Below are 24,783 nucleotides of genomic sequence, written 5' to 3'. Positions count from 1 at the left end.
AATAAATGTTTCTCACTGACCTTTCTAGCATCGGTAAGTGTCTGATCTTTTTCAGATGAGGCTGCTGAGCCCAGCCTGGGAGAGTTTCTCACCTTTAGGACTTTACGATATTATCACAGGAGTTGGATTCATGGCTCAAAATACAGAACCACTTACCCTGAAGCTTCATACCAGGCAGGAGCCTTGAGAAGGCATCACCTGAGCTCCAACTCCTGGTGTGTGATAGGTCTTCAAGGAACATTGGTAGAGAACTGGCCGTTGCTTGTATCCAGACATCTGGTTGTCTACCAAGCCCTGAATGCTAGAAACAGGGACAGCCAAGCCAGTTCAGCTCCAGCCCTCCTGGAATTCACAGCCTTGCCTCTGATACGAGGAATGAGCTGGTACCTTGACCATCAAATGTGGTGACTGACATCAGGTTACTTCAGTGGCTGGTCCATCCCTTCTTTCTCTCCTAGAAGACAACTCCAGTACCTTTGAGTTGGTGCTGGGGCCTGGCCAGCACGCCTATACCTTGGCCCTCCTTGGGAACCACTTGAAAGAGACCTTCTACATTGAAGCTATAGCGTTCCCGTCTGCCGAATTCTCGGGCCTCATCTCCTACTCTGCGTCCCTGGTGGAGGAGTCTCAAGACCCGGTATGTCCCCACAATAGATGGGTTCCTTGGACTAGGATGCTCTGGTGGGGGAAAAAAGGCATCTCCCACAGTTGGGCAGAGCTCGAGGTTTGCTGGGGGAGAGCTGCAGAAGGCAGGTGGGGCCCAGCTGGGGGCCGGGCTGAATGGCCAGAACCCTGGGGGTTGGAGGGGAGGGAGTAAATGTGGAAGCAGGTTGCTAACAGGACCTCGTCTGGTTGCAGTCAATTCCGGAGACTCTGCTGTATAAAGACACGGTGGTGTTCCGGGTGGCTCCCTGCGTCTTCGTTCCCTGCACTCAGGTGCCTCTGGAGGTTTACCTGTGTAGGTGAGAGACCCTCAGGCTGACTGTGCCAGGTGGTTCTCATAACTGGCACCCTCTTTCTGTATGAGGGTGGGGTGGGTAAAGATCATTGGGACCTCTCACCAGGAGAGTTGAAACACTTCTGTCTGAGCTGTCTGGATCTGCCCCGAGACAGTCCAATACAGGCCTGAATATTCCCAAAGCTGGGCATGGAACAGTGAATGAGACAGTCCCCCAGTTATGTTAGGGTCAAACGGCACGGTTTTAAACGGTACCAAGTGCTCTAAAGCAGGGTGAAGAATGGAGAGGTCAGGATGAGAACCTGTCCCAGGGATGATGAGACTCCTATGGAACCAGAGAACAGGTGTGAGCCCAGGAAGGGGAGGTGTGGGGATGGGTGAAAGGAGCCAGAGATCTGTGGGCCCTGAGTGTTAGGATGAGGTATCTGGGGCCATACGTATTCTAAATACAGTGGTGAAAGCTTTGTCACCTGGATACCTGCAGAAAGATGGTACTGCTCACCCACTGCCACTTACAGGCCCTGGTTCGTTTCAGTCTTGTTATACTTTCCCCTGGGGTGGCTGCCTCCTCTGTGGAGGCTGGGTACACACATCCTCGGTCTAGGCCTGGGCCCTAGGAGGGAGAAAGAGCCAAGATTTGGGCGCTGCAACCTATTGTTGCTGCTAGTGGTCTGGAAGTCTCCTCAACCGCCTCACGTGCCAAAAGCCTGAACACGCACGGGGCCACGTCCGGCTTCAGGGAATCCAGGCACAGTCTCTAGCCATGTAGCCACATGCCTAGGGAGAAAAGGAGAAAGGATCCTGAAGGCAGAACAGTGGGAAGCCAAGGGTTCTGTCTGCATGATCACTCTGGCCACGTGGAAAGTCAGGTACAAGTAAAAGGCAAGAGACCAGTCTAGACACAGCATGGCTCAAGCCCGGGTGGCAGGAGCAGCCATTAGAGTTGGGATTGGTCTGCAGGCAAGACATCCCCGCCCCACTCGTTCCACACCAGCCGCCTCTAGATTACTTCCACCACGTTGCCCTTTATTGCAAATTCCTTATGTGAAGGCTGTCTTTTTTTGTTTTTTTAAGTAGGAGGCAAAGGATAATGCTGACGGAACATTCTAGCAGGGATGGGAAACACTAATAGGAAACGGTAGCCAGTGTGGTGGCTCACACCTATAATCCCAGCACTTTGGAAGGCTGAGGCAGGAGGATCACCTGAGGGTCAGAAGTTCAAGACCAGCCTGGCTAACATGGTGAAACCCAGTCTCCACTAAAAATAGAAAAATTAGCCAGATGTGGTACATGCCTGTAATCCCAGCCACTCAGTGAGGCTGAGGCAGGAGAATCGCTTGAACCCAGGAGGCAGAGGTTGCAGTGAGCTGAAATAGCCCCACTGCACTGCAGCCTGGGAAACAAGAGCAAAACTCATAAAAATAAAAAATAAAAATTGCCGGGTATGGTGGTTCATGCCTGTAATCCCAGCCCTTTGGGAAGCTGAGGCAGGCAGATCACCTGAGGTCAAGAGTTCAAGACCAGCCTGGCCAACATGGTAAAACCCCATCTCTATTAAAAGTACAAAAACAATTAGCCAGGCATGATGGTGCACCCCAGTAATCCCAGCTGCTCGGAAGGCTGAGGCAGGAGAATCTCTTGAACCCAGAAGGTGGAGGTTGCAGTGAGCCGAGATTATACCCCTGTACTCCAGCCTGGGTGACAGTAAGATTCCATCTCAAAAAAAAAAAAAAAAAACGACTTCTTCCCCTCTTCCAGGCTCAGTGGGTGTAGAAGCCAGACAGACAGCTCTTCCAGGGGAGGGCTGCTGGGGAGTGTGGTCCTCAGAGGAATACCGGGTTTCAGGATGAGAAGGTAAAATCTCAGCAGGTCTGATGGAATTCTGATGGCAGATACAGAAGACATAAAGCAGAGAGATTTGGTATCTCGAGTATTTGAAGACAGGGGTTTCTCATTCACAGAGGGTATCTACTTGTTCAAGGAAACCCAAGTCTTCCATACAGCGTGGTATTCAGGCACGGTTTGACCCAGTAGAGCTGCATATGACCTACAAGGCTGGGTCTGTACTCCCTTCCCCCAATAAGCCTCAGACTGTTCTAGACCTTGTCAGGCTGGTAGCTCCCTGTGGCTTTGCATAGACCCAAGAAATAGGTTCTTTGGAGCAGTAGCATACATACTATGCATGTGCTATGCCAGCAGTTACATTGCTGTATTCTATTAGTAGCAACATGAGCTTTGGACCTGAAGCTGGACTACGGTCCCAATTTCGATATTTCCCAATACTAGGGCCTTGCTGACCTCCAACTTTTGAGGACCCATTTGTTTCAGATAAGTGTTTTGTTTTTTTGTTTTTATTTTTTATTTTTGAGATGGAGTCTCGCTCTGTTGCCCAGACTGGAGTGCAGTGGTATGATCTTGACTCACTGCGGCCTCCACCTCCCGGGTTCCAGCAATTCTCCTGCCTCAGCCTCCCAAGTAGCTGGGATTACAGGCATGTGACACCACACCCAGCTAATTTCTGTATTTCTGGTAGAGATGGGGTTTCACCATGTTGGCCAGGCTGGTCTCAAACTCCCAATCTCAGGTGATCCGCCCGCCTCGGCCTCCCAAACTGCTAGGATTACAGACAGGCATGAGCCACCACACACGGCCAGATGAGTGGTCTTAACATCAGCCTCACACACTGCTGTTTCCCTTCAAGGAAGGGATGTCCACAGTAGATCTGTGAGCCTGATGCTGTGCACGATGCCTTGAAGATCCCAGGCTCAAGACCCATCCCATGCCACACATACAAAAATGACAACCTTCTTGGTCATCTCAAGGGTGGGGTACCCAGCTTCATGGCTTCTCAGGACAAAAATACAGCCCCCTTGGGTAGACAGTCAGCTAATACCTTTGGATAGGCTGAGGCAGGAGAGCCCGGGGGAGTCCCCAGATTCCCTGGGATAGAAGGGTACTTGCAGGCTGGGCACAGTGACTCACACCTATAATCTCAGGACTTTGGGAGGCCGAGGTGGGTGGATCACCTGAGGTCAGGAGTTTGAGACCGGCCTGGCCAACGTGGTGAAACCCCATCTCTACTAGAAATATAAAAATTAGCCAGGCATGGTGGCGGGGGCCTATAGTCCCAGCTACTGGGCGGCAGAAAGGAGGCACTGAGGCAGGAGATTCGCTTGAATCCAGAAGGCAGAGGTTGCAGTGAGTCAGATCCTGCCACTGTACTCCAGCCTGGGTGACAGAACGAGACTGTCTCAAAAAAGGAAGCGTACTTGCAGAATCTGACCGAAGGGTATAAACAGAGCAGGCCTTGGCTACCAGGAAAAGGGGCTGCCACTGGTACTTCCCAACCTGGCTCTGGGCAAAGCTGAGTAGCATTGGACAAGATGGGCTCAGCTTCTGGCTTGTGCCAAGGTCAGGGGATGGCTGTTCTGTTGACCTCACGGGCAGGGATGTAACCTCTCCTGGTGAGAAGGAGGTGTTCTCCCTCTCCTGGCACAGGGAGGTCATAACTTTACAGTAAGGGAGCTGTGAAAGTCTTGCCAGAACTGGCTTCTCTCCCACGGCAGAGAGCTGCAGCTGCAGGGTTTTGTGGACGCAGTGACGGAGCTGAGTGAGAAGAGCAACAGCCAGGTGGCATCTGTCTATGAGGACCCCAACCGCCTGGGCAGGTGGCTCCAGGTAACACCTCACCTGGGAAACCCCTGTGGGGGAGGGAGGGGTGAGGAGACTCAGCATTTGCCACCTAAGAGGAATTTCACAGACTTCTGGTTAACCTTAAAGACCGAAGCCTTGGTAGAGGTGGTGCTGCTCTTAGGACTTCAGTGGAGGCTCAGATGAGGATTTGCCTGAGTCATGTCCACTAAGGAATAGAGTTTAGAGTCTAACCTCCTTCCCATTCCAGAATGGACATGTGTTCAAGACCACAGAACCCTAACCCCCAGGCCCCAGAAGGCTCTGACACCTTTGGCTAAGGCTGTGAGAGCTGGGCCACTGCCCTGGGGTCCCACCTGACTCTTGCACAGCACCAAATCTAAAGCCCCGGTCAGCCTTCAGTTCTAGAGCTCTGTCCTCTGCAGATGAGTGATCGTCACGTGCTAGGCGCACTATCCTGAGCACCAGAGATAATTCGGAACATATGCTGTCCCATGTTAGCAAGGATAGAACTTTTAGGTGCTATGAAAGTTGGAGAATGAGATACCGTGAGTCATTAGACCAAATGAGGCAGTTCAAGAATAGTCGGGAACATCTGCAAATGAAACTTAAGGAAACAAGGAGCTGGCCACGCAGAGACTGGGGTAGGAGTGGCCAGGATTAAAAGTAGGAGTCCCTGGCCGGGTGTGGTGGCTCACGCCTGTAATCCCAACACTTTGGGAGGCTGAGGCAGGTAGATCACTTGAGGTCAGGAGTTTAAAAACAGCATGGAAAACATGGCAAAATACCGTCTCTACTAAAAATACAAAAATCAGCCGAACGTGGTGGCGGGCGCCTGTAGTCGCACCTACTCGGGTCACTGAGGCAGGAGAGTCGCTTGAACCCAGGAGGCAGAGGTTGCAGTACGCCCAGATCACACCACTGGCACTCCAGCCTGGATGACAGACTGTCTCAAAAAAAAAAAAGTGGGGGTATGCTTGGAGGTCTTGAAGAGGGCTGGTGCAGCCAATCACAATGAACCAAGGTGAGAGGCAGGGTTACCACCTGGTTAAGGTACCTTTTCAGCTAAAGGCAAACAAGAGACACTCAAAGCATGAATCAGGAATGAAAGGTTACAGTTTAGGTTTTCAAAAGACCCCTCTGGCTAAGATATAGGGAACAAATCTTAAGAGTGGGCAAGAATAGAAGGGAAACTAGAAGGTGTTGCAGTGGGCATAGGGTGGAGACACAGTGGTTTCCTGAGTGGCACCAGCGCAGAGTTGACTCAGAATGTAAGCCAGTAAGGCTTGCTAATGGATTCTTTATAGAAGAAGAAAGGAAGAATCTGGATGCTCAAGTCTTTGTCGCCCAAGCTAGAGTGCAGTGGCACGATCTCAGCTCCACTGCAGCCTCTATCTCCTTCTACCTCCTCTGAGTAGCTGGGATTACAGGCATGAGCCACCATGCCTGGCTAACTTTTTGGGGTTTTTTCTGTTTGTTGTTTTTTGTGTTTTTTTTTGTTTTTTTTTTTTGAGACGGAGTCTCACTTTGTCGCCCAGGCTGGCGTGCAGTGGCCGGATCTCAGCTCACTGCAAGCTCCGCCTCCCGGGTTTACGCCATTCTCCTGCCTCAGCCTCCCGAGTAGCTGGGACTACAGGCGCCCACCACCTCGCCCGGCTAGTTTTTTGTATTTTTAGTAGAGACGGGGTTTCACCATATTAGCCAGGATGATCTCGATCTCCTGACCTCGTGATCCGCCCGTCTCGGCCTCCCAAAGTGCTGGGATTACAGGCTTGAGCCACCGCGCCCGGCCTGTTTTTTGGTTTTTTTGGGTTTTTTTTTTTTTTTTTAAGTAGATGGGGGTCTCACCATGTTGCCCAGGCTGGTCTTGAATTCCTCGGCTCAAGTGATCCACTCACTTTGGCCTCCCAAAGTGCTGGGATTACAGGCATGAGCTACCGTGCCCAGCCATGGATGTTCAAGTCTTAAACCTGAAGAGTAGGGGAGAGAGGGATCAGAGAGCCTTCAAGAAAGGGCAGTATCTGAGCTGGGTGTTGAGGGTTGAGCACGAGTTGGCAGGAAGGGGATTCTTACCGTACCTTTTCCCTAAATGGGACCCAGGGAGATGTGTGACTGGCAAACGATCTGTCTTCCTCTCCATTCCAGGATGAGATGGCCTTCTGCTACACCCAGGCTCCCCACAAGACAACATCCTTGATCCTCGACACGCCTCAGGCCACCGATCTTGATGAGTTCCCCATGAAGTACTCATTGGTGTGGAACTTGGTTTGGCTAATCTGAGCTCAGTCCAATCTCTCAGGCCTGGAACCTGCCTAGAAATGATGGGGCACCAAGTGGGGAGAGGACCCAGGTGGCCTCTGGGGGGAGGGGATGTGGAAGTCTACCTGAGAGCCTGGATTTAGGGATAACACTGGGGCCCAAAGCCATCCCCTACTAACACCCCTTCCCCGCTGGGTCTCTCCCCAGAGCCCTGGTATTGGCTACATGATCCAGGACATTGAGGACCATAAAGTGGCCAGCATGGATTCCATTGGGAACCTAATGGTGTCCCCACCTGTCAAGGTGCAAGAGAAAGAGTACCCCCTGGGCAGAGTCCTCATTGGCAGCAGCTTTTACCCCAGGTGAGCCACCGGGCCAGACGACTTCAGATGAAAAGGAAGGGACCATGGTCGTTCCCCTGGCCCCGCCTGCTTCCCATAGCACCTCAGCCAGTCACGCACTGTGGAACACTTCTTAGAAGGACATTTGAGCTTTTGATTCACGTGGAGACTAACGATCAGAATAAACTGTTTATTCTTTGATTCCAGGGTTTAAACTGAAACAAGTGAAATTTGGTCCACCAGGATGTCATTTTCAAGAGAGATGTGGCTGGATTTCTTGGTGGCCATAAATCCAAAATGATACTTGTGACCGGGCTTGTGTGTCTAGAACACTAGGCTCTGTTCTGAGTGGGGTCAGAGTAAGGGATTCATAACCAATTTATCTGCTATGGACCGGCCTCCTTCACACAACGGTCACAGAGGCCAGCTCCCTGGAGGCAGCATGACACCAAGTGACAGGTGACCAGTCTGGGCCACACTGGCTCAAAAGCTGTTCTTTCCATCTTCCTTCTAGTGCAGAGGGCCGGGCCATGAGTAAGACCCTCCGAGGCTTCCTCTATGCCCAGCAGGTCCAAGCGCCAGTGGAGCTCTACTCAGATTGGCTGATGACGGGCCACGTGGATGAGTTCATGTGCTTCATCCCCACAGATGACAAGAATGAGGGCAAAAAGGTCTGTATTGGGATCTGCAGAAGGGACATCTGACCATGTCCCATGCCTTCTGTTGGGGACTCTTGGAAGATTCTAGAGAAAAAGCTGGCTTTTTCTTGGTTTTTGTTGTTTTTTGAGTCTCACTCTGTCACCCAGGCTGGAGTGCAGTGGCACGATCTCCACTCACTGCAACCTCCGCCCCAGGTTAAAGTGATTCTCGTGCCTCAGCCTCCTGAGTAGCTGGGATTACAGGCACATGCCACCACACGCGGCTAACTCTTGTATTTTTAGTAGAGATGGGATTTTACTATGTTGGCCAGGCTCGAACTCCTGACCTCAGGTGATCTCCCTGCCTCGGCCTCCAGAGTGCTGGGATTACAGGTATAAGCCATCATGTCCAGCAGAGAAAGCTGGCTTCTGACCCAAGTTCTGTTTCCCAGGGCTTCCAGCTGCTCCTGGCCAGTCCCAGCGCCTGCTATAAACTGTTCCGAGAGAAACAGAAGGAAGGCTATGGCGATGCTCTTCTGTTTGACGAGCTTAGAGCAGATCAGCTCTTGTCTAATGGTAAGGGAACTCCCTTTCCACAGAACAGAACTGGGGTCCTCCTCCTTTTTCCAGGGGCCCTTTCTACATAGCCATTCTGTCACGCTTGGCAGAAAGGATGCCAGGGAAGCACAAAAGCTGTTGGAATTGTATTAGAATGTCATGTTTCTGGGCTACTCTAGTGGTACTACGACAACACAAGTAGACCAGATGTTCCGGGATGGCCTAGAGGCTTTTAGGATGTATTTGAAGGGGACTCACTTAAGTGGCCCCAAGTTGGGGGAAAACGGGTATCAACAATGCTAGTGCTTGGATTTACTCAGGGCACATTGGATTAAGTACTTAGGGACTGGGACTTTGTGGGTCTCCTGGTTACATTAAGGAAACACACAGGTGGACAAGCAGAGGTGGTGTGGCTGGTGCCATTGTACTTCCGATCTAAAAGCTGTGGGAGTGGGCTGGGCATGATGGCTCACACCTGTAACCCCAGCACTTTGGGAGGCCAAGGCGGGCAGATCACCTGAGGCCAGAAGTTCCAGATCAGCCCGGCCAACATGATGAAAGCCCAACTCTACTAAAAATGTGAAAATCAACAGGGCATTGGTGGCACGTGCCTGTAATCTCAGCTATTCGGGAGGCTGAGGCAGGGGAATTGCTTTGGCCTGGGAGGTGGAAGTTGCAGTGAGCTGAGATCACGCCATTGCACTCCAGCCTGGGACACAGAGCAAGACTCCGTCTCAAAAAATAATAAAGGCTGTATGAACCCAGAAAGGGGCTGGGGGTATTAGGTTTTTCTAGACCCTCAGTACCCAAAGTGTGATCTGAGGGCCGGTGCACCTGGGAGCTTGTTAGAAATACAGGATTTCCACCCTGCTCCAGAGCTCCTGGATACTCAGCCTTTGGGGTGGGGCCTGGGAACTCCTGGTCATAGAAGCACCATGGAAGGTGACATCTGCTGAACATGAACCACATGACAAAGACTGTCACCTCAGAGCTGGCAAATGAATTGGGCATTCCTATCCCAAAGATGAGGCCATTGAGGAATAAAAGTAATGTAACCTGGTGAAGGCCACAGGCAGAAGGTGCCAGGTTGTATCGGCATAAGGGGAGTAGGGGCCAAAGTCATCCTAACAAACTCTAGGCTGTATCCCTCAGCCTGGCACAGGCTGTTCCCTCATGCTGGGGACAGAGTGGCCAGTGGCAGTAAGTCCTGCCTGGACTTTCTGGTGTAGACCCTGGTCAGTCCCCAGAAGGAAGATACTGGACCTGAGGGTGTGGTCCCTGGAGATAGGCCAGTCCTCTCCTCTCGCCATGGTCACTGGCCCAGGAACACACCCAGGTGGCTGGGCCTTACCTGAGTGTGCCCAGCTCTGGGCAGTGCTGCCATTCCCTGACCGCTTCTTCCTACAGGAAGGGAAGCCAGAACCATCGACCAACTTCTGGCTGATGAAAGCCTGAAGAAGCAGAATGAATACGTGGAGGTAGGGCCAGCGCGAGGGGGGCCGTCCCCAAGAAAGAGCTGGTGCCACAGGTCCTGCAGGAAGGTTCCCACCCACCCCTCCTGAGGGGTGAAGGGTTGGGGGCGGGGGACAGCTGCCTGCCACCTTTCTTTCCAGGTCTTGATACAGGCCCAGGTCTGTGGCTAGAGCTGGCCATATATATGCCAGTGTAGGGAGACTAGAGGAGTAAGGAGTTAGGTCTCTGGAGCCAAACACAGCACGATGTACCTTTATGCTTGGAAGAAGGCTGGAAGTGGTCACACAGCTTTCTATGGTGTCAGATGGCCGAGGACCCAGGGTGGGACAGGGGCAGAGAGGGGCGCCATGGCGTGTCAGAAGAGTTGACAGATACTGCTTACAGATACTGTCAGGGGCTTTACTTGCCGTGACTATGCAGCTGGGTCTTTTCCCCCAAGCTGGGAAAGCCCTGATTATCCAGGTTGCTAGCTGAGAACCAACGATGGCCCAAGCCTTGTGCAAGACACCTCACTACAAACCCTGCAGATAGCCCTATAAAGTAAAACACCTCTTACATATGAGGAGAGTGAGTCACAGAGGAAAATCACTAGCCCAAGACAATCATTTGGGGGATTGAGTCTGAACTCCCAGGTTCCTGTGTTGCTCATTATGCTACTCAAGCTGCCTAGGCTCCATTTCCTGGAAAATGACATACCTCAGCAGCCTCCTTGAAGAGGCCAGCTCCTTACTTCCGAGAAGCTGAGTGTCAGACTCAAACGAGGGCCTACTCAATGCTTTCTGGATGAAGCGGCCTGTCACAGTGGTCCTGAGAATGGTGTTCAGGGTCACCAACCTTCAGAGATCTTAGAAAGGGAATCATTGGCTGTGAGGAGCAGAGTCTTCCCAACTTCTAGAAGGAGAAGCTTAGGCCCAGAGAAGGGCAATGTCTCGGCTGAGGTTGCATGGTCAGCAAAACTGCTTTGCTCACTGGGTCCTTACCATTCCCAGCAATGTTCCTAAGGGAAAGTTCTATGTCATGCACAGTGCATGGGTGCCCTGTTTTGGAAGAACAGCCCTTCTGGCATAGCAGGGTGGGTGCCAGCCAAGCATGGGGCTGAGAGAGCATCTCCCAGCCCCTGGCGACAGCTTAGGGTGTGTTGGGTTGTGTCTGAAGCTTATTTCAAGACCTAGGGAGACAGGTGTGCTGGGTGTCTGAAGCCTATTTCAAGACCTAGGGAGATGCTTGGGTATTGGGCTCAGCTGGTCTGGGTTGGGAAGTGCCCAACGCTGTCTAGCTGTGGGATCCTGGACTAAAGACGAGGCTTCCTGAGCCCCCACTTCCCCAGGTGAAAAGGGAACTGCCCACTTAGGAAGGTCGGTGTGATGTGTGAGGCTCCTGGCGCACAGTGAGTGATGGGGATGGCAGTGGTGTCAGGCCATGGCCTACCTTCAGTATGGAAGGAAACTGGTTTTAATTCCTGATGAGCTCTCCTGGCCCCTCCCACCCCACAGAAGTGCATTCACTTGAACCGTGACATCCTGAAGACAGAGCTGGGCCTGGTGGAACAGGACATCATCGAGATTCCTCAGCTGTTCTGCTTGGAGAAGATGACTAACATCCCCTCTGACCAGCAGCCCAAGAGGCCCTTCGCGAGGCCATACTTCCCTGACCTGGTGAGGGACGACTGGGCATCCCTGGGTGGGGGAGGGTCCGTCCAGGCAACACTGGCTGCCGCCTCACTGTGCTAGACTGCAGAGATGGGGGAGGGACAGCAGATAACGGTGCCTATGAGGAAATGGGCAGGAGACCCCTTCTCCCCCATCTCAGTTAGGGACGCCCTCCCAGAGAGCAGGTATACTGGGCCTGAAGGCTTGGAGGGTTCCCCAGGCAGTTACTATGGGCCAGGAGCTTCAGGAGCCTCAGTGAGCTGTACCCCTAGTCTAAAAGGATGAACCTGTGAGGCCCACTTCAGATGGGGTGCTATGTAACTCAGAGTTGAGGTTGCTGTGCATCTGCCAGCAGTGAGGTCTTGGGCAAGCTACCTCAGGGTAGGTCTTTCCACTATCCCCAGGGTCCAGGGCAGCCGTGTCCGATACATGGAGGTACATCAGCACTTAAAATAACATTCTAGGCTGGGCGCGGTGGCTCATGCCTGTAGTCCCAACACTTTGGGAAGCTGAGGCAGGTGGATCACCTGAGGTTGGGAGTTCGAGAGCAGCCTAACCAACATGGAGAAACCCTGTCTCTACTTAAAAATACAAAATTAGCTGGGCGTGGTAGCACATGCCTGTAATCCCAGCTACTTGGGAGGCTGAGACGGGAGAATTGCTTGAACCTGGGAGGTGGAAGTTGCAGTGAACCTAAATCACACCATTGCACTCCAGCCTGGGCAACAAGAGCGAAAGTCTCTCAAAAATAATGTTCTGTTCAGCTTGGCTGGTTGTGGTGGCTCACCTGTAGTTCCAGCACACTGGGATGCTGAGGTGGGAAGATCACTTGAACTCAGGAGATGGAGACCAGCTAGGACAACATAGTAAGACCCTACATCTTAAAAAAAAAAAAAAAAAATTAGCTGGGGCCAGGATGCAGTGACTCATGCCTGTAACCTCAGCACTTTGGGAGGCTGAGGAGGGCAGATCACTTTTGAAGTCTGGAGTTTAAGAAAAGCCTGACAGACATGGTTGAAACCCCATCTCTAGTAAATACAAACACTAGCTGGGTGTGGTGGTGCATGCCTATAATCCCAGCTAATCAGAGGCTGAGGCAGGAGGATCCCTTGAATCCAGGAGGCAGAGGTTGCAGTGAGCCAAGATTGTACCACTGGACTCCAGCCTGGGCAACAGAGCAAGACTGTCTCCACCGCCTCCCCCCGCCCCAAACCCCAAAAAAAAAAAAAAAAGCTGCGTGTGGTGGCCCATGCCTGTAGTCTCAGCCACTCAGGAGGCTGAGGCAGAACAATTTCTTGAGCCCAGGAGGTAGAGGCTGCAATGAGCCACTGCATTCCAACCTGGGCAACAAACCAAGACCTTGTCTGATAAACCAAACCAAAAAAAAATTCTGCGGCCGGGTGTGGTGGCTCACACCTGTAATCCCAGCACTTTGGGAGGCCCAGGTGGGAGGATCACCTGAGGTCAGGAGTTCGAGACCACCCTGACTAACATGGAGAAACTCCACCTCTACTAAAAATACAAAATTAGCCAGCTGTGGTGGCGCATGCCTGTAATCCCAGCTACTCAGAAGACTGAGGCAGGAGAATCACTAGAACCTTCCAGCGGAGGTTGCAGTGAGCCGAGATCATGCCACTGCACTCCAGCCTAGGCAACAAGAGCAAAACTGTTTATTTTTGTCTTTAAAAATTCTGTTCCTACTTATTCTAAACCAGAAGTCATAATCAAGAGTGGGGCTGTGAGCACATAGAGGTCCTGGTTTCACCAAGCCTATGCCAACTGTGGCTCACATCTGAACTTTCTCATGTAACAACTGACCCATTATATAGGTATTTAAAATGAACGGAGGCATTTGAGGTGCCCCAATTCTCTAAACACTTGCTGACCTCTTCCCTGGGTCCTAGGGACACAGGCCCTGATGCCATGGGTGTCTTCTAACTTGATCAGCTCAGTGTGGTCCGGTAGGGGTGAGTAGTGGCAAGAAGCTGCTTTGAGAAGGAGTTGAGATATGAAAGATGTGCAGCAGTCAGCTGACAAGAGGGGGTGGGGAGAGCGTTCCAGTGGAGGCAGCAGCAGCCGTGTGTTGCATCCAGACCATAAGAGGCCAGAATAATCAAAACATAGAAACTGGAGAAGTTGACAACCCCAGACCTTGGCCAGGCAGGATGTTGTCTTGCTGTTGAGAAACAGCCATTGGAGGGCTAAGCAGAAGCGAGCTGGGTTTCACTGACCTGGAGGAGGCGGCTGCCCGCCTGCTACGCCTGGTCTGGCCTGACCACAGAGAGGCAGGTGGGGCGCGGGCTTTCAGGCCTCTGATCCCTACCCGGGCCTTACCCTTTCTTTCTGACAGCTGCGGATGATTGTGATGGGCAAGAACCTGGGGATCCCCAAGCCTTTTGGGCCCCAAATCAAAGGGACCTGCTGCCTGGAAGAAAAGATTTGCCGCTTGCTGGAGCCCCTGGGTTTCAAGTGCGCCTTCATCAATGACTTTGACTGTTACCTGACGGAGGTCGGAGACATCTGTGCCTGTGCTAACGTCCGCCGGGTGCCCTTTGCCTTCAAATGGTGGAAGATGGTACCTTAGACCCGGGCCCTGGAGCTGCCAGCTCTGCCCCAGCATGGATGGCCCACTGTCACCATGCAGCAGATTCCTTGCCCAGCAGAGGCTGGACAGTCCAGGTGGCACAACCCTTTCCTCCCTGTCCACCCCGACCCTCGGACCCAGTAGGGTAGCAAATGCTGCCAGCTTGAACCCCTGTGGGGAAAAGATGGAAAAGTGTTCAGCCAAATGGCATTTACTAAATAGCCAATAAAGTGCTGGTGGGCATGAATGCATCTTGGCAGTGACCTCCTCGTTTGGGGAGGGGATGTGTGCCAGCTGAGGACAAGGCTGAGCTGAGATGCCTATGGCCATGCTGGCTGCCTTGTGTGGGGGGAAGAGACTTGGCTACATGAGTTGCTGTCCTTCCCCTCATCTCTAAATTATGTCTATGGCAGGAAGTGGTTGGACTTATTCAAATGGACTTAGATTATCCAAATGCTGCTCTGGTTTAAGCAACTGGGACAGACTGGGTCTAGAGTCCAGGGCCCAGGCTGAAGGAAGGTTGAGGGCCTCCCCTTGGGCCTGGTAGGACCTGGAGGGGGCAGGCCCGGGGTGGGGTTGGTGCCATGCCCGGTGGGCACCAAGTAGAAGCTGTGGTCTCCTTGGGTCTGTAGGTATGGCCTCAGAAGACACAGCAGTAGCGGACCTGGGTGACCCTCAGCCTGAAGTGCCCCCTCCCAAGGCCCAAAGCTGTATATTCCCATCTGACCATTCCTGTGTTAATGGCACAGGGATGCTGTTAAGCTTTAACAGGCGCTGTGGCTCCTGCCCTGCTCCTCCTGGGTGATGGCTCCTCTAGGACACTAACCCTCAGGGTAGGCCCTGAGAAGGGAGCCTTGTGTCCATGTCCCACAGGGAGTTGAAGGCAGAGCTGGGCCTCGAACTAGCCCTGGTCCCAGCACCCGGGGCTGTGGGCAGCAGGCAGGACCTGGCCAGCCTCTGCCAGCTGCTGGGGCAGTGGAGGAGGGTCATCCTAAGGAAGCAAGGCAGCCAAGAGGCAGAAGCCAAGGTTGGGGCAGCAGGGCTGTTCACTGGATCAGACGTGGGTCTTTATCCAGGAGCTGTGACCTGGTGTGCCAGCTACCCCAGGACATCTTACGACATCTCATTAGCCTGCCCATGGTGGTGCAGTCTGTGGACTATACTAGACACGTCTTGTCGTATTCATGGCTCTGACCCCTATACCAGCCTGGGACTGAAACAGACCAGACCTTCAAATGAATCTTTTTTTTTGAGACGGAGTCTCGCTCTGTCGCCCAGGCTGGAGTGCAGTGGCCAGATCTCAGCTCACTGCAAGCTCCGCCCGCCGGGTTCACACTGTTCTCCTGCCTCAGCCTCCCAAGTAGCTGGGACTACAGGTGCCCGCCCGGCTAGTTTTTTGTATTTTTTAGTAGAGACGGGGTTTCACTGTGTTAGCCAGGATGGTCTCGATCTCCTGACCTCGTGATCCACCCGTCTCGGCCTCCCAAAGTGCTGGGATTACAAGCTTGAGCCACCACGCCTGGCCTCAAATGAATCTTAAATATGGGGAGGGATGGATGAGCTCATCTGTGTTTTCAGATAGTCAAGAAAAGCCAAAAGAAATAGGGGACTCTGGACCCCAAGGGTGGTCCATCTAGAGATGGGGCTCCATCTCTAGGGAAAAAGGGGAGAGGGAAGCCCTAGGGCCAGAAGGGGGACAAAATGTCCACTCTTCCACCCCCATGGGCTTTTCCCAGGGAACTCGCCCACCTCTGCCAAGGGCTGCCTTAGGGTGGATGAATTTGTCCCTCCTCCAACCCTAACTAGACCTCACCCAGGGCTTTTCAGGTCAGCCCCGGGCCCTTCCCACGCCGCCTGCCTAAGGGTCCCGCAGGAGATCTTGGCAGCTTGACACCCTTCTCTCCTTTTACCTCCCAGGCAGCACCGCCCTGATGGCACCTGGGGAGGCGCCCTCCCAGCCCTGGCTGTTAGCAGACGCCTGCAGCAGAGAGCTGGGTGTACTTGGCTTGCACAATGTTATAAACGTTTCTAAGTTAGGCATTGACAATTTACTCAGTCTGGATTTCCGGCTCCTGCTGCCAAGTCTTTAGAGCTGATCACACTGGGCCCGAGGCTGAAGATCCACTGGCCACACCCTCTAGACAAAGATGTGCTCCAAAAGGCCCCAGGCCCCACCCCTCCCCATTGTATCCCCCTGCAAAGGTCGGTGGTCATTTGGCACCATGCTTGCACTACTGCTGCAGGGAAAGAGAGGAAATGCTCCCTGTACTGGTCAAAGGTGAGAAAACAAGCTAAGCGGGCTCTGTGCTTCAGTTTCCTCACCAGCGCAAGTGGGTAAGAGTTGTGCCTATCTCAAGGTTGTTGTGAGGACTGGAGTTATTTACATAAAGCCCTAGGAAGACACATGGCACCTCTCATTGCTGAGGGCTGGGGGAATACATCTCTGTAGAAATACAAAAGCCTCCACTGCCTGCATAGCAGACAGACGGCCAGGCGTGGTGGCTCACGCCTGTAATCCCAGCACTTCGGGAGGCTGAGGCAGATGGATCACTTGAGGCCAGGAGTTCAAGGTCAGCCTGGCCAACAACCAACATGGGGGAAACTCCGTCTCTACTAAAAATGCAAAAATTAGTAGGGCGTTGTGGCATGCACCTGTAATCCCAGCTACTTGGAAGGCTGAGTTGGGAGAATCACTTGAACCCAGGAGGCGGAGGCTCCAAGATCATGCCACTGCACTCCAGCCTGGGCAACAAAGTGAGACTTCGTCTCAAAAAACAAAACAAAAATCACAGGAAATGCCAGGAGACAGGAAATGCCAGGAGAGGCGGGTGGTGGCGGGGTGGGGGGCAGTGCTGGGGACCCAGTGTGAGGGCAGCCAAGGGTTTTGGAGATTCCAGCCCTCCCATGTGCCTCCCAACCTGCAACAGGCCATCTTTTAGTTCTTTGAAGGCACGGAGTCCTCTCCCCTCCAGGCTGCTTCAGTGCCCGGAATGCTTTTAGAAGGAGGCGACCCCCATTTCCCTTCCAAAGCATTTAAGGGGCTGTTCCTGTCTCTCCTTCTCCCCTCCCTGCATCCCTGCCTGCTGAGTCCTCCCAGTCTGGAGAGTGGGCTCCACTGCTACCGTCTGGTGTTAACACCAGCTAAGCTGGATCCTGAGACCCTCCAGCGTGGCCATCTCACGTGACCCTCCCGCAGGTCCCCGCCCTTCAATGGGCTGGGGCAGGTGTTTGGGGCAAAGCAGGACTGGGTAGAAACAGGCAAGTCTCCTTCCCCATTCGCCATCCTTCCAGCCCTTTCCGCTGTTCCCTGGGAGCCTAAGGAGCCTCTGAGTGGAGGACATTGGCCAGCAAGGCTGCTGGCTTGACGGGGCAGGACAGCAGCAGGAGGCAGCAGCTTTGCAGGTGAGAAAACCCCAGAGCCAAAGGCCAGGCACGGTGGCTCACGCCTGTAATCCTAGCACTTCGGGAGGCCGAGGTGGGGAGGCGGCGGGGGGATCACCTGAGTTCAAGAGTTCGAGACCAGTCTGGTCAACATGGCGAAACCCCACCTCTAGTAAAAAAAATTAGCCGGGTGTGGTGGCGTGCGCCTGTAATCCTAGCTAATCGGGAGGCTGAGGCAGGAGAATTACTTGAACCCAGGAGGGGGAGGTTGCGAGGAGCCAAGACTGTGACACTGCACTCCGGCCTGGGGGACATCTTAAAAAGCAAACTCCAGAGCTGCCTGTGGGGAGCCTGCCTTCTCTGCCCCTGACTTCAGGAGGCTTCTCCCATCCTCCAGCCACAGGCAGAACTGCTTGAACCCAGGAGGCAGAAGTTGCAGTGAGCAGAGATCACACCACTGCACTCTAGCCTGGGCGACAGAGCAAGGCTCCGCCTCAAAAATACAAGGCCGGGCGCAGTGGCTCACACCTGTAATCCCAGCAGTTTGGGAGGCCAAGGTGGGAGGATCACGAGGTCAGGAGTTCGAGACCAGCCTGGCCAACATGGTGAAACCCCGCCTCTACTAAAAATAAAAAAATTAGCCAGGCATGTGGTGGGCACCTGTAATCCCAGCTACTCAGGAGGCTGAGGCAGGAGAATCACTTGAAACCAGGAGGCGGAGGTTGCAGTGAGCCGAGATTACACCACTGCACTCCAGCCTGGGCGAAAGAGCGAAACTGTCTCAAAAAAACAATAAACAAGACTGCAGGAGTCAGGGGCGAGACACACAACACTCAATTTGCAGCACGTGCCTAGTACATGACAGCCAGTGTGTCAGCCGGGACGCTGCCCCCAGCAGTGGCTTCCCTGCCCACAGGGGCTCTTCCAGGACAGAAGCATCTGATGGGAAGCTCCAAACTACCAAGGTGGGAGATGGGGAAAACACTGTGTTTTACATTTGGACTGTCCTGCAACAGTGCACATGCTGCTTCTGCAGCTAATAGGCCGTGGGAGACGGTTTCCTCCTCTCCCAAACTGGGTGAATGCCTGCCAGGAGGGGCTGGTCTGGACACTATTCAGCCAGTAAACACAGGGCGGCCAGCACGCGAGGTTCCAGGGATCCCAGGCATCTCTGTGGCTGCAGGGAGCCAGTGTCCCGTGCAAGGGTCTTGTCTAGGAGTCTGTCCGGTATAGACTCAGCAGCAGCGTAAAGGCGAATGAATGCCTGCCAGCCCCGGAGAAGCGAGGACCAGCCTCCTGGTGCCCTCTGGTGGGCAGTTGGCCACACTGCCTGCAAGGAGCAGCACGGGCCTGAAGTCTGGGGAGTGGGTAGCACATGCGGTCACTGTTCTGGATGCCTCCCATGACTTATTTTTCCCTCTCAAAGCCCCCGTGAAAATGGGAAGAACTCCTCTTCTGAATTGGACAACTGAGGGACTGACACGGTCCCTCTCCCCTAGCATTTGGGGTGGAGTTGGGGGATCCACTCACTTCAACCAGTGTGATTTAAACCTGGAAGCTCCCCTGGGGCTACGTGTCTCCTGACACCACCTGCTGTGAGTGCCAGGGCTTAGGGGGTACACATACTAGGAGTTAAGAAAAACAGAGTTCCATTCCAACCAAAAAAGAAACGCAAAAAAGCCAGGACAGTAGACAATGATGTTGTTTATTTAAAATGTTTACTCCAAGAAATATATATATAAAAAAAAATAATAAGACAATTACAGCACTAAACCAGGCACCTTCGACCAAATCACAACCTCCTCTTTGATTCCCCTTCACGCTAAGCCTCTTTCAAATTCTTTTTCCTGAGCTGGAAGACCAGTCAGATGCCCGCAGGGTCAGCGCCAAGCACGTTCCCAGCCGGGCAACTGTGTACCTTTCTCTAGGAGTGCACGACACCCTTCCCCCCCAACTCCTTGTTTTAAAGGATTTAACCCATTAGGAAGCCCATTTTTCCATCGAAGCCGGAAGAAGTGCGGGACAAGGCAGTCTTCGCTTCGAAGGTCCTTTCCTGCGCCAGTCCCTGGGCTAGTTCTAGAAGAGGCTGGCTGCCGGCTTTATAGGAGGCCACCGAAGATCTAAGTCCAGCTCCGCCCAGGGCGGCTCCTACAAAGGCTGGGACCTCGGGTGCTGCGTCCTCAACCCTCTCGGTAGCCACGACTCAAAGGAGAGACCTCAAAGGTGCCAGGAGCACAGGTGCCTGGGCTGCGTTCCAGGAAAGAGACCTGTCCAGGGAAACGGATCAGGCTGTCGCATGGAAGCTTGAGTCAGAGATGGTGGTTCTGGGGTGATTTGGACAAATTGGGTTAGTTTAGCAAAGCTCTGAAGTGGCAGAAGCTTCTCCCCTGGACTACTGATTGAACACAGAACAAGAGATGCGCGTGGCGTCAGACTAAGTCTCAGAGAGATGCAGGCCAGTCTCCTCCCACAGGGCCTTGGGACTGGCAGGACAGACACTGCTACGTGCCCTCCAAGGGCAGGAGTCATGGTAAGGAGCGACTAGGGTGGAAAATAGGGAAAAAAGCAACAACTAGATCATTTTTGGCATTTTAACATGGAGACGGTGACAAGTGGTAACAATAGCAAGAGAAAAAAAAAAAAACTTGAAGAGACCAATATTTAACTTTCCCATCCACCCAAGTCTCACATTTAAGTTCTAGTCCCATCTCCCCCATAAGCACCACTGAACTAAATATCTATTTTAAAGCACCCAAACCAGTCCAGACCCTCTGGAAACCAAGAGCCCCAGCCACAGCTGTCGCCTCTCTTGGGTCCAGGCGAGAGGAGGGTTCCGGGAAAGGCACCTCATAACTCACTCAGCGCAGCGCACACAGCAGCGAGCTCGGGCACGGGCACTTGACGGGGACGCGGGTGGCAGTCACAGCATCCGTGCTGACACGCGAGGAAGGGGACTCTTCGGTAATCCCAACTATTTGGTACCAGAGCCAAGCAAACATGACTAAAGGGAGCTGGGTCAGCAGAACGGTACCCCGAGTCTCAGCAACAGGACGGCCCGTGCGAGGCAGGATCCAGGCGGGGGAGAAAAGGAGACCAAAGCACAAGGCGATCGAGGCTGGTACAGAAAGGGCTGATCCTTCTTGCAAGGACTGGAGAATGCACTTGACTGCTGGCTGATCAATCTCTAATTGGCGAGTGCACGTGACAAGGCTCAGCCCTGGCTCCACAGGGAGCCACGAAGCTAACTCAACTGATACAAATGTTCCCACCTCTGCCCCACCCGCAAGTCCCCATGGTTCCACAGTCACCTGATTTTCATTTGGACTTCTTTAACAGCTAGAGTAGATATAAATGGCTAAACACAGATCCCCAGTCCCCCACCAGGGGGGACATGGCCGATTCTCTAATGTCGCAGCCAGAAGGCTGTGGGCGTACAGGCAGCCAAGGGGAGAAACAGAATCAACACCGGCCTAGGCCGATCTGCAAGAACAAGCGGGAAAGGAGTGACCCGGATGCTTCCGAAGCATGCGAGCGTGATTTGGGATGGAGGCGGGCCGGCGACTTTGCCTGTCTGCTGCCGGTTCCTGTAAGGGACATTTTTTGCGAGTAAATGGCGATTCCTCTTCCGTGTAGCATCCGCTTGGATCACGATGCTAATTATAACTGGAAAGGGGTGGTTTGGGGAGTGTATTCAGGAGAGGAAGAAAGAAAAAACTTAAAAAAAAAAAAAAAAAACCTAGATTGCTCAAAGTTTCGGCCTCTTTTGTAGGAATGGTAAGTCAACTATGAGCAAGTGTTTTAATTCGACACGAAGGGCGAAAGGGACTTTGGAAAGCATACAGAAAAAAAGGTAGTTAACGTTGGATCATTTGTAAAACGGAACCTCAGGGAGTCTAAACAAAAATGCACCTTCGGTCAACTTTTGCCTTTTTCAATTCCTCGTTGGACTTCCCGTCCCAGTGCACGTGGAAATGACAGCTGCCGCGAGAGGTGTGGAGTCGGAGAATCTCCGGGAGCATCAGAGGGTTCGGGGGTTGTATTCTGGCAGTTTCTTGATCTTCTCTTTCTCAGTCTCACTTTCGTCTCTTGCTATCACCAAGGAGTGTGAGTAGCCCATGGCGACCTGGGGGACAAATCAGCATTGGGTGTGCCTGCAGCGCCTGGGCTAATGAACGCGTTGAGGAGACTCTGGAAACTGGGCTGCCAAAGCGGGTCAGCATGGAGAAAAACAGGGTGCCCTTGAAAACCGCAAAAAGCCCCTCTGCCCAAGACAGCCAGTTTCCATGTGACTGTCACCAACACTCGGCCAATCAGAGCCTTCCAGGCTGCCCTGAGAGACCCAGCTGGAAGGAAGCCCACTGGGCCACCTCTTGTCAGCAGGGACAGGTGGGGACATGGCTCCAGCTCCACTTCCATCCTCCTCTCTGGCCCACGATCCTGCCTGAGTGAGGTGCACGACCCCTCTCTGTGTCGTGGCAGACAGGGCTGGCAGCCTGGCTGAGCCACAGGGGCCTCACTCTGCCATCTGACTCCTGCAGCCACACAGCCTCTACTCCATGGACCTGCGGACCTGCCTCCAGCCCAGCGAATCTGAGTCCTGGGTGTGACGGAGACACGAGCGACGTGCTCGCCCGAGAGTGATCTGCTGCAGCCAGTTGGTGGCACCTGTCATCAAGGGCGAGGACAGCCACCCAGCCTGGCCAGCGACCCTCTGCACTCTCTCCTGCAGATGACTGTTTCCCCTCAGCAAACCTTAGCGTGAGGCACCAGGAAAGCTAGCTGAGTTGTTAAACAAGACAACCCAAACAGACCACGACGATCAAAAGCGTGAGGAGTGACGTACCACTGGGTATGGACACGTCCCCGAGCTGGCACAGCCACCCCCGCTTACCTGCTCTGAGAAAATGCCATCCAGAGTCTTCACCTCCTGGGCTGCAGTGGAAGACTTGGGCTTGTGGTCCCCATAGCCCTGGCGAAGCAAACAAGATGTCTGCAATCGGGAATCCGTGTGGCTCAGTCCACAAGTGGGGAATCGCGGCAACGTTTCCCAGCCCCCACTAGCCAGAAGCCAGTGACGATGCCCACTGGCCCGTGACCAAGCCCGGCCACCCGTGCACACGAGGGCCAGGTGGAATCATCCAAGTTTATCCACGAAAGCTGCCGCCAGCAGGCGACTAGTGCTTAACCTAAGGAAGACCAAGGTGCCCGACTCTAGCCTGCGGGACTTCTGTGTGCTCAAGTCCCTTCTGGGGAGTATGGCACTGGTGACAGGAGATGACACCACGAGCGCAGGAAGAACAGCACCTGCAGCCCTTCTGGACCAAAGTCACCAAGAACACGGATGACCAGATGCCCCTGATGCCTCCACCGTCCAGAGAGTGGAATAATCACCATCCAAAACAAAACAAAAGGGCTTAAGCATGACAGGGAGACTATTTATTAGCAATGGCACCAGGGAACCAGTTTCCCTCCCAGAGGTAGAAGGAACTGGACGAATTGGCAAAGCTAAGGGGGAGTCTTGTGCAAAGGTGTGGAGCTGGGCAACTGAAAGGCTGAAGGCCCCGGCTCAGCTGAAACAGAGGGTCCCACAGGGCAGGAGAGCCAGACCCTCCCTCCCAGCCCAGGCCTGCCCACGTGTCCCTGGTTTCATCTCCCGCCAGGCCCCACCCCGGCCTTCCCACACAGTAGACGTTCCCTCCAATGTGCCAGGCCACCTTCTCACCCTTGAGAAGCTCCCCAGAAAGTCTCCCTTGCTCCCCTCTTGTTTCAAAATTTATATTTAGAAGGTCAAAGTCTATTTCTGATAGGCCCCAGAAAACACCCGTCCTCCGCTAAGAACAATCTGTAGAAACTGGGCCAGGTTCTGTCTCTTTCCTGTCAACGTTTCAAATCGGGCCAGCAGAGCGTCTGAGCCAGACTGCAAGGGCGTGCAGAACCCCGAGAAAAAGGTGCATTCAACATCCATCCTAGCCACAGCTTGAGGGACCAAGGACCGCCCTTCCTTCCCCCTCCTCTCCAACAACACGTCAGCTTGCAACCCTGAGGTTCAGGAGACGGAGGCAGACTGTCTTTCTAACAAGAAATGAGGGACTAAAACTAAGATCACTAAGAGTTAATCAAGCGGAGAATCAAACCGTGACTAGCGCAGGCAGATCAGGATGCACTCCACAGCCAAGCGAGTCTTCCTAACAAAACCTCTAAGACCCACCTTGGCCGGGCGCAGTGGATCACCTAAGGCCAGGAATTTGAGACCAGCCTGGCCAACATGGTGAAACCCCATCTCTACCAAAAATACAAAAATTAGCCAGGCGTGGTGGCAAACGCTTGTAGTCCCAGCTACTCAGGAGGCTGAAGCAGGAGGAGAATCATTTGAACCTGGCAGGCAGAGGTTGCAGTGAGCCAAGATTGTGCTACTGTACTCCTGGGTGACAGAGAAACGCCATCTCAAAAAAAAAAAAAAAAAGACTCACCTAGCACCAGGACCTAAGAATGAAAGACATTTGTTTGGGGAAGGCCACGTGTGTGAAATTGAGGGCCATGGGTTCTAACCTCATTACTCAAGTAACTGGTATTAACAACAAAAACACAGGTTTAAACTCAATTTGGAAAAATGAAGAATGTCCCCAAATCACCCACTACTGTGAGTTTCCCACTGACTTAGGCCTCCAAGGGAGAGGGAACAAACAGGCCCCTTTCCTACCATATCCCAACTGTGGTTTACAAAATGCAAGGGGAAACTGGATCTGAAAAGTCCCAATTTTCAGAGTTTACAAATGTGCAGAGATGACTCAGAATTATCTGACTAGCACAGAATTGTCCTTGAAAACTCATGGGACTCAATCGTGCTGCAGACCTTAATATAATAAGGGGAGGAGAATCCCAAATGTTTTTCTTCTGTGTGTTTTGGGAGACAGGTGGAGAGAACCCAAAGACCAAGAGCCACCCTGACTGGCTCCACTTCCCCCGACCTGCGCAGGTGACAGCTTACCAGTTCCCCAAAGGTCGGTGACGGGCCCCAGCTGATGGTGCTCTCGTCGGCGGCCACAATGATGCTGCTCTTCCTGCAAACAGGCAGGCTGTCACCGCAGGCCCAGCAGCCCCCGCCCTGGACCTACCCAGCTACGGCTCCGAGGGCATGGGTGTGAGCTGCCACTTTTCAGGTGGTGTACACATTCCAAGTAGCAAACACGACAACAGGGCCAACAGGCTTCTCCTAAACTCTGAAGATTGTTCTGTGCGGGCCACTCAACGTTTCAACAAAACGACAAAGCCCTTAGACAGGCCTAGGGGC

The 24,783-nt window shown here is 53.2% G+C and overlaps 2 protein-coding genes across 4 annotated transcripts in view; one reads left to right on the top strand and one right to left on the bottom strand.

Annotated features, from left to right (window-relative positions):
• PADI6 (peptidyl arginine deiminase 6) overlaps nucleotides 1-14,362 on the top strand; it is a 30,617-nt gene extending 16,255 nt beyond the window's left edge. For both annotated transcript variants that reach the window (XM_065529079.2, XM_005544634.5), the window contains 10 exons: nucleotides 459-637; nucleotides 859-962; nucleotides 4,525-4,636; nucleotides 6,755-6,862; nucleotides 7,076-7,230; nucleotides 7,724-7,880; nucleotides 8,300-8,423; nucleotides 9,813-9,883; nucleotides 11,372-11,533; nucleotides 13,878-14,362. In XM_065529079.2, coding sequence (XP_065385151.1) covers nucleotides 459-637; nucleotides 859-962; nucleotides 4,525-4,636; nucleotides 6,755-6,862; nucleotides 7,076-7,230; nucleotides 7,724-7,880; nucleotides 8,300-8,423; nucleotides 9,813-9,883; nucleotides 11,372-11,533; nucleotides 13,878-14,111 — 1,406 coding nt within the window. In that variant the 3' untranslated portion in view covers nucleotides 14,112-14,362. The remainder of the gene's footprint in view (nucleotides 1-458; nucleotides 638-858; nucleotides 963-4,524; nucleotides 4,637-6,754; nucleotides 6,863-7,075; nucleotides 7,231-7,723; nucleotides 7,881-8,299; nucleotides 8,424-9,812; nucleotides 9,884-11,371; nucleotides 11,534-13,877) is intronic.
• A 4,814-nt stretch (nucleotides 14,363-19,176) lies between these two features.
• The window catches only part of RCC2 (regulator of chromosome condensation 2), a 33,719-nt gene continuing 28,112 nt past the window's right edge, over nucleotides 19,177-24,783 (bottom strand). For both annotated transcript variants that reach the window (XM_045379554.3, XM_045379558.3), the window contains exons 11-13: nucleotides 24,481-24,553; nucleotides 22,384-22,461; nucleotides 19,177-21,615 (exon numbers count right to left, since the gene is read on the bottom strand). In XM_045379554.3, the coding sequence (XP_045235489.2) occupies nucleotides 21,511-21,615; nucleotides 22,384-22,461; nucleotides 24,481-24,553 (256 nt within the window). In that variant the 3' untranslated portion in view covers nucleotides 19,177-21,510. The remainder of the gene's footprint in view (nucleotides 21,616-22,383; nucleotides 22,462-24,480; nucleotides 24,554-24,783) is intronic.

This window comes from Macaca fascicularis, chromosome 1, assembly GCF_037993035.2.
Source record: "Macaca fascicularis isolate 582-1 chromosome 1, T2T-MFA8v1.1".
Taxonomy (NCBI): domain Eukaryota; kingdom Metazoa; phylum Chordata; class Mammalia; order Primates; family Cercopithecidae; genus Macaca; species Macaca fascicularis.
The sequence above is the reverse complement of the archived record's forward strand: the minus strand, read 5'-3'. Positions and strand labels throughout refer to the sequence as shown.